This window comes from Anguilla anguilla, chromosome 1 (assembly GCF_013347855.1).
Source record: "Anguilla anguilla isolate fAngAng1 chromosome 1, fAngAng1.pri, whole genome shotgun sequence".
In the NCBI taxonomy this organism is placed as follows: Eukaryota; Metazoa; Chordata; class Actinopteri; order Anguilliformes; family Anguillidae; genus Anguilla; species Anguilla anguilla.
This window is the reverse complement of record NC_049201.1, coordinates 3,136,772-3,145,984: the sequence shown is the minus strand read 5'-3', so window position 1 is coordinate 3,145,984 and position 9,213 is coordinate 3,136,772. Positions and strand designations below refer to the sequence as shown.

Genomic DNA, 9,213 nt, shown 5'->3' with positions numbered 1-9,213 from the left:
TCAATTAACTGGATCATTCTTGAGCATTATATTGACTATAAAAATAGAAAATCATTTAGTATGACTTCACCCACAACTACACAATTATTTTCACAAATCACCCAAAGTTCCTTCCTATACACGTTTGACTATCTTGGAAAACGAACGTTTTTTATACGAAACGTGCAGCCGTTCTGTCAGGTTTTTTTCCCCCCCTGCTTTTTAATTTTGTGTTGTTTTTGCATTTTTATCTGAGCATTACTTCTTTTGACTGAACAAACTTCATCATGCAGGTCATATGCCTTAATATTTAAGCCTCCTGGTTAGATCATTACTGACAAAAAAAAATATGTCTTCTCAAAACTTATCTGGTTAAATGCAAGGTAAAAACACTAACATAATAAAAGTAAGAAATGACAGGAAAATCTTTATTTTATACACAAAGCCTTTCACAGGGGCTCTTATAAACAAGCAGCAAATCATAAATTCATTAGTCTGGACTAATAGGCTGAGAAGTACACACACTCAGTAGGCATCTTGAAACCGAGCAAGGAATTTCCAAGCCAATCAGAGTTCAGTGGTCCTCAGTCACCTTCAGTGAAGCTTCCCCTAGCGCCTGAAAATGGCCGCCGTGGACGCGTTCTGACCAAGAACTGACCCAGGATCAGGTGACGGCTGTTAAATCACTGACCATGCTGTGGCTGGGGTTAGGCCAGGGCTGATCCTGAATCAGTTTGCTGGGGAGCAGGAGGTACCCAAGGGCAGGGTTAAAACCCCTCCCGCCATCCTCCCGCCATTCTCACCGCTTCCTCTGGGCCTTAAACTTGTAGATCGCGGGAGCATTGGTGGTCTCCTTCTTCACCTTCACCTTTTTAGTTTTATCCTGAGGAACAAAGAGACATTACCTACAGTCTGTTCAAATCCAGAGAGAATGGGGAACAGACACTATTCACAACGAACGGGGAACAGACACCATTCACAGTGAATGGGGAACAGACACTATTCACAGTGAATGGGGAACAGACACTATTCACAGTGACTGGGGGGGAACAGACACTGTTCACAGCGAACGGGGAACAGACACTATTCACAGTGACTGGGGGGGAACAGACACTGTTCACAGCGAACGGGGAACAGACACTATTCACAGTGAATGGGTAATAGAATCTCAATCCACCAAAAATTGGGAACAAAACCACGTTTAGAAATGAAAGGGGGAGAGACACGCTATCTACAATGCAAGGCAGACGAACTTGGGCCTCTAATTAGTTTTCAAAGTAAAAAAAAAAAAAAGAAAAGGAAAAAAAAAAGTAGGAGCTGCTTTTACTTTGACTCCTCCGTGACTTTGCGGGGATTAAAATGGAGGAGGTTGTCAGGGACCGTGGGAACCCGGCTCGTGCTCACTCTGATCTCTGCACCACGGCCTCCGCAGACCCAGCAGCGGAGAGAAGAAAACGTGCGCTAAAAATAAATTAATTAAATGTGGTTCTGAGCATCGAGCGCGGGAGGGGGGGGGCTGGAGCCCGCAGAAGAGGGGGCTCTTAAAATCCGGCCCGGGAGAGCCGCAGCGCCTGCTGGATTACGCCGCTCCCCTGCAGCTTCACCGCTTGTGTTAGCGGGTGAAGGAGGGTGGAGTCAGGGCAGTACAATCTGATTGGAGGTTGGGGTAGGGTGGGGTCAGGGCAGTATATTTTGATTGGATGGGGCAGTATTGGTTGATTGGCGGGAGAAGTAGGGTGGAGTCAGGGCATTATAATCTGATTGGAGGCTGGGGCAGGGCGGAGTCAGGGCATTATAATCTGATTGGAGGATGGCACAGGGCAGTATAATCTGATTGGGGGCAGGCGCAGGGGCTGGGTCAGGACTGAGCAGCACTCACCAGTAGGTCTTTGCGAGCCTGGATCTTCTGCCCGACGACGAACATCTTCTTTTCCCTCTCCACGCGCTGCGACAGCAACGTATACTGGTGCTTCCTCAGTCGGGCCAGTTTCTGAGGAGAGGGGGAAGAGGGACCACACCACACGTCTCACCCAAGTTTCCCAATTTTTGACAAACTGTAAAAACTGAATTATAGTGACACCTGGTGATGCTCAGATGAATTGTACAGCTTGGACATTCCTCTGGGCCCATGTTCTGAAATATTTGAAAGCTAATTTTTTTTTTATGATATAACTTACTCATAAATGAGTATGACAATAGCGTATTGAGAGTCTGACAGGTGTGTACCAAGTGTGGCAGTACTGTACTGAGTTAAACAGAGCACTGTACTCAGTGTGACTGTACGATGGCAGTAGTAGATGCACTGAGTGTAGCAGTAATGTAGTCTGGCAGTAGTGTACTAAGTGTGGCAGTACTGTACTGGGTGTGGCAGTAGTGTACAATGTGTGACTGTACCGTACTGAGTGTGGCAGTAGTGTACTGAGTGTAGTAGTACTGTACAGAGTTTGGCCATACTGTACTGAGTGTGGTAGTACTGTACAGTCTGGCAGTAGTGTACTAATTGCAGCTGTACTGTACTCAATGGGGCAGTAGTGTACTAAGTGTGGATATACTGTACAGTCTGACAGTAGTGTACTAAATGCAGCAGTGCTGTACTCAGTGGGACAGTAGTGTACTATCTGGCAGTAGTGTACTAAATGCAGCAGTACTGTACTCAGTGGGACAGTAGTGTACTATCTGGCAGTAGTGTACTAAATGCAGCAGTACTGTACTCAGTGGGACAGTAGTGTACTATCTGGCAGTAGTGTACTAAATGCAGCAGTACTGTACTCAGTGGGACAGTAGTGTACTATCTGGCAGTAGTGTACTAAGTGCAGCAGTGCTGTACTCAGTGGGACAGTAGTGTACTATCTGGCAGTAGTGTACTAAATGCAGCAGTACTGTACTCAGTGGGACAGTAGTGTACTATCTGGCAGTAGTGTACTAAATGCAGCAGTGCTGTACTTAGTGGGACAGTAGTGTACTATCTGGCAGTAGTGTACTAAATGCAGCAGTGCTGTACTTAGTGGGACAGTAGTGTACTATCTGGCAGTAGTGTACTAAATGCAGCAGTACTGTACTCAGTGGGACAGTAGTGTACTATCTGGCAGTAGTGTACTAAGTGCAGCAGTGCTGTACTCAGTGGGGCAGTAGAGTACTATCTGGCAGTCAGACTGACCTGGAGCTCAAACGGGCGGGTGGCTCCCTGCACACTCTTGCCCTCCAGGGTCTCCAGGGTGGGGCGGTTGTAAACCCGGTCCAGCAGCTCCGGGGCGGTGTTCAGGTGCTTGGCCAGGTTAAAATGTTTCACTGCGGAGCAGAACACCGGAACCGTCACGCTTTACTGTGGTTCACGAGCGTTCAATTCGCACCCCGCACAGCAGGACCAGGGACGAGTGACAGAACAGGCCCTGGCCACGCCCATACCTCACAGCATGGTCACAAGCTCTGTATTCCACACACCTTCTTTCTTGGTGTCCACGAAGAAGGTGTGCTTGTTCTTCAGCTTCCCATCTGCGTCCAGCAGGTGGAGCTCCGACTTCATTCGTTCAATTTTCTGAGCAGAAGGAAAAACACTTTCATCTTCCTCAACTCATGAGCAGCAGACACAGCGCTTCCTCCAGGCCTGGAGTTAAACCTGCAGGAACAGCGCTCCCTCCAGGACTGGAGTTAAACCTGCAGACACTGCGGCCCTCCAGGACTGGAGTTAAACCTGCAGGAACAGTGCTCCCTCCAGGGCCAGAGTTAAACCTGCAGACACTGCGGCCCTCCAGGACTGGAGTTAAACCTGCAGACACAGCGCCCCCTCCAGGACTGGAGTTAAACCTGCAGACACAGCGCCCCCTCCAGGCCTATAGTTTTACAGCGGTGCCTCACACAGAAGAAAACGGGGACGGCGCGGGTCTCTAAACCCAGCAGAGACGCTGCCCTCACCCTGGCCTCAGCCACGCGCTTCATCTCCACATATTTAATGTCCTGGGTCCTCATGATCTTCCTCTGCTCGTCCGTCACCACCTCCGGCTCCTCCTTCTTCACGTGCACGCCATCCTGTCAGAGAGGAGGAGAGAAGCCATGAGGTCAGGGGTCAAGGGTCGAAGGTCGCAACCACAACAACCGCAGGAAACCACACACCGAGTTCAGCGATTGGCAGCACAGGGTCCAGCCACTCACTATGATCCTGCCACTCACTTTGTCCTCCCATTACTAGTTTCCATAGTAACTATGGCTGCACACATCAGTGATGCGGACAGGGGTCGGGTGCGAGGAAGCTCACCTTCAGCTGCGTGCTGATCATCTTGTAGTAGAACTCATCTGGATTCTTCAGCGCGGCCTTCTTGCGCAGGGCATTGAGGGTGTTCTGCTTCTTGTGGTAGTTACTGTATCATCCAGGGGACACGTGTCAATCAACGTCCCTCAACCAATCCGATTCACCGACGGCAAGCAACACCAAAACTCTTAACGTTCAAGGTGTGTTTTGATTTAACTTTTTAAAAATCAGAATCGCTGAGGTTGCTTAAATGTTCTGTCTAATCTGGGAATCGATTTGGATCCACATTCTACCTTTGTCAGGTAGATTTTGTCACCAAAACAAATCTGGTTTCCAAGCTGGAGTCCAAGGAACTCGCAAGAAAAAATCTTTCCCTTCAAAGAATATTTTGTCTGTACGTCCATATATCAGAAGTTGCACTCAAATTTCCAGGTTAAATTAACCTGATATACAAAAATGTTATTGTTCAGAAATTACTTGCTTATCCAAGCTAATATTTTACCAGTCCTTTTATGATGTACAATGCAAGAACATTGTATAACGCCATAATCACTCCATGCAAGCAAAATACTCACTCCAATGCTACCTATAGTGCGTGCAGAATAAAGTTGTCAGTGGTGAACCATTTCAGTGTCAGTGGTGGGATGGCGTAGCCAGGCAGTGGATCATTTTAGGGGCCACTGGAGACTTTTTCGAAAAGCACATTTCGTACATAACGTATACTCTAGGAAATAAGCTCTTGTCGGTCAATGTCTCGCTAGCAACATTTGGTGAGGTTTTGTTCACATTATCACTCATAAGACTTGAGATTGTCAAACTTACTCACGAGACACACCGATGAAACTCAAATGTCACTGGCAACAGCTTGGCCATGTGTGAAAACAAATCGTTGAATATTAAAAACTGCTCGTCCGGTAACATAATACAAAAAGTCAAGGGTTACTCACTCGGCTCGAAGCTTGTAGTCCTTTTTCTTTTCGAGAAATCCCAGCTGTTTTCTGAAACCAGGCTAAAAAACATACATCAGTTAGCTTGTTCACACACGCAATATCAATCCGAATTTACGATGGAAAGTTCTGTAAGTTACTAACAAAATGGCACGACAAGTAAAGTGTCCAGCAACTGCATTTCTATCTTTATATCCCGATCAAAAACCTGGAAAAAAAGCCGCAGCTTCAAAAAAAAGTGACAACTGAACTACGATAACTTACTAACATTAGCCTATCATCATATCATCATAATAAAACAGCCTGGTTTAACTATCAATTCTACAGATAAATAAATCCTACATACTCACGAAATAACTTAACTTAATGTCAAAATGCGTTTTTTTCCCTGAACAGCTGCTAGTTGCAAAGGTAGCTAAAATCACCAAAATATTTTACTCATCACTCTGTTTGCTAGCCAATTGCTAGCTAGGACAGAGGCTATCTGATAAAAATAAACAAGACCGGTTGCTTTTAGAATTTAATGCAATATTATTACCTGAGATCGCTCCTGGTGGTTTCGTTGTTGCGATTTCAGAGCTTTTCTAAAAGAAGACATTTTTGATAACTGAACAAAAACAACCAAAGCACAAACTCTCCCCTCCCGGAACGTCCACTTCTGCGATACTAGTTAGCTAAGTGGCTAAGTTGCTACACACGTGGATGACGCTACTGCGAATGCTATCTGTAGTTTCGCAACAGCAGTTTCGACACTTTGTATCACCGACTTAAGCTGCATGTTCTCGACCAGCTATTTCGCTCAAAAATATATAAGACTAGGAATACAGTTAAAAATCTTTATTTTTTAGAAAAGATTAATCAAATATTTCTTGATCAGTACATGGAAAATAGATGAAAATGTGACGTGGCAAAGAATAAATATTTATTTTGATTATCTGCACATTGACTGCACGGAACAGGTAAACAGCAGGTGGCGACATTGCATACTTAAAAACTTACCTAAGATGTTTCCAGGGACCTGGCTATACATTGTTTCCTGATAGACTCCATGAGTCTCGGTCGTTGACGTTAAAATATTTTAAGTATGAAGTTCCTGTTACAGAATCTTTCGATTCAGGTATTTTGAAAAGTAATTTCTAAGTGATGTATTACGAAATATTTTTTCCGTGGAGTTTAAAAAAAAGACAATCTACTGTCATGATGTGTCTGCAGAAATGCTTACGTTGATTTAAACACGATTATTGGTAAACCTGCCTGTTGTTTTAACAATAGTTTTAATAGAAAAACTCCCAAATTTCACAAAATAACTCTTTTAATTCCAAATTACTCAGAAACATTGATTTAAAATTTTGTAGGAGCTCCTGGTATAATTCACTGTAAAGGATTGTTAATTCCCTAATGTTTACTTATATTTAGGGGAGGATAATTTGTCACTGAATGAAAGTCCAGGCTTATCCTGTACATGACATAATGTAAATGTTTATGTTTAAAAACACAGCTACTACTTCTGTGTTTATACCGTAGGTGATTAATGATGGCTCAGCTTGTGACTTTGCAAGCGTGCCTGCCTCTAATTTAGGTTTAAGAGTTTTAAAAGGAAGCTAAAATTGACTTGAGTATCTGTGGCCAGGGTGACCGCTGATGGGTTCTGGTCTTTGTGAGTTTGTGACTCTACTCTCTTCTGGGTTGATCTGAGAATTCTTCCTTCCCACACTGAAAGCGTATCATTTCTGGGGTCCTGTTCATACGATGTCCTCTCTGTTTTACATTACATCTGTCCTCTGAGTCAAACATAAAAGGATATTTTCAAAGGCAAACACCAGCCCCAGATTTTATATTTTTCCATCTCACCGCAGATGACTACGCCAACTGTGCTCACTCATAATTATAGTATCCCAGTGTGACTCAGGGTTGCACGAGATAATAATAATAATAATAATAATAATAATAATAATAATAATAATGTACAATCACACATTTTATCCCTCTATCAAAATCATACAGAGTCCTAGTCAATCCGTCTGTCGCATGTAATTTATTGCAATGTAGCGCCAGTTTACAAACGATGTAACACACTGCATTCGGACTGTAGAAAATTTGCATGCTGATCCTAATCTTAATAGAGCTGTTTAACATTTGAAAGTGAAGGTTGCCACAACTTTGGCTGAGAGTGTAAGATTTGCTCTGTTTGTGATTAGGCACAGTTACTATCCCAGAACTCATTTTCCAGTTTTCATTGTATGTACAGTGCTGTGTACTTGTTTTCTGACACCATAGCAGTGATGACAGAATCTTGCTGGGAAACCATGGAGGATCTGGGATCCTTTGAACGCTCATCCTCCCCTAGTTTAAAAGGCTGATTCACAAAAGCTTGGAATGTTGAACTAAATACTATCCCTGAGTTTCATTTTAGTGACGATCAAAACCGCATGCCCCCCAACAGAGAGGGTTGGCACTGTGCTGCACTTTTGCTTCACTGCACGAAGGTCTGGGTTCGAATCCGGACTGCGTCTTTCTGTGTGGAGTTTGCATGTTCTCCCCTTGTCCGCGTGGGTTTCCTTTGGGTACTCCAGTTTTCTCCCACAGTCCGAAGACATACATGTTAGGCTAATTATAAGCTTTAAATTGCCCATAGGTATGAGTGTGTGAGTGAATGGTGTGTGTGTGCCCTGCAACAGATTGGCACCCTGTCCAGGCTGTATTCCTGCCTCTCGCCCAATGCATGCTGGGATTGGCACCCCACGACCCTGTCCAGGAAAATTTGGCATAGACAATGGATGGATGGACATTATCATGAGTTTGTAGCCTCATAGCTCTACTCTGCATGAATCTCCCCAATCCTGTACAATGTGCAATTTGATACAGTGCTGCAGATTTACTTTAATGGAGCCTATCATAGATAATGTACATGTCTACAGTCATTCCTCTGACAGAAAGCCCTGACCTTTTTCTTTTTAACAAGGCAACTTAATATAACGCAAACAACAGCCATAGTTCATAAAGGAGGTTGCTGCTGAGATTCGATTGTGGTTTTCACTGAGGTTAAGACAAGGTTCACATAGGTTTCAGTATTTTTATTTACCCAAGGGGAATTAAAATATTATTTTTTTCAAAACCAATCTTATTGGGTTGTACACTTGCTGAGGGCAGGCTTGTAATTTAGCACCCTCTATACTTTTGTGTGTTTGTGTTTTACTGATATTTCCCTTCACCTCGTGCCAAGGAGCCTACGAGCAGGCCGGCTGGAACAATAAACAGACGCAAAAACCCCTTCAACACTAAAACACTGTCTAACCACTTCTGGCCGACATCCTCTTGAAGTTGAGGCCCTTCTTTTAAAATTTTTTTTTTTAAGTGAAACGTGTTTCGGTTTGGCACGCGGTGTCCTGCTGACGGCCTAAAGCTGGCCAGCGTCCCCCCCCTCGTCCCCCTCGTCCCCCCCCCCCCCTCGCTCGGCTGATTCAGAACACACACCGCCGCTCTCCGGCTTTATTTAACGGGCGCTTTTAATCAGTCACATCCATCACGGGCCCTTCGCCGTCCGTCCGCCGGAGAGAGCTCAACGAGTCCAGACGCGGAGCGAGGAAGAGGAGCGAGGCCAGACGTGGAGCGAGGAAGAGGAGCGAGGCCAGACGCGGAGCGAGGAAGAGGAGCGAGGCCAGACGCGGAGCGAGGAAGAGGAGCGAGTCCAGACGCGGAGCGAGGAAGAGGAGCGAATCCAGACGCGGAGCGAGGAAGAGGAGCGAGTCCAGACGCGGAGCGAGGAAGAGGAGCGAGTCCAGACGCGGAGTGAGGAAGAGGAGCGAGTCCAGACGCGGAGCGAGGAAGAGGAGCGATCTGTATTGCCCGCTCCTGGACCACCGTGTTCCCCAGCCGCGGCCTCGCCTCTCCGAAATCGCTTCGGTCCGGGTAATGGGGCCCTGCATTCGCCGAGGAGATTGGTTAGCAGTAACAGATAATAAGTTGTGTTTTTCTTACTTGTCTAAATATGATCTTTTTTATGTATCCCGCGGTGGCTGGAGTGGGGGGGGGGGGGTCTTT

The 9,213-nt window shown here is 45.4% G+C and overlaps 1 protein-coding gene across 1 annotated transcript; it reads right to left on the bottom strand.

Annotated features, from left to right (window-relative positions):
- Positions 1-380: 380 nt before the first annotated feature.
- Positions 381-5,866, bottom strand: utp11 (UTP11 small subunit processome component). The gene is made up of 8 exons (XM_035405597.1): positions 5,711-5,866; positions 5,173-5,234; positions 4,232-4,334; positions 3,892-4,005; positions 3,421-3,514; positions 3,137-3,267; positions 1,859-1,969; positions 381-862 (listed from the first exon to the last, which is right to left on the bottom strand). The coding sequence occupies exons 1-8, from the start codon at positions 5,768-5,770 to the stop codon at positions 779-781; spliced, it is 759 nt and encodes a 252-aa protein (XP_035261488.1). The 5' UTR covers positions 5,771-5,866; the 3' UTR covers positions 381-778.
- Between the last annotated feature and the right edge of the window lie 3,347 nt (positions 5,867-9,213).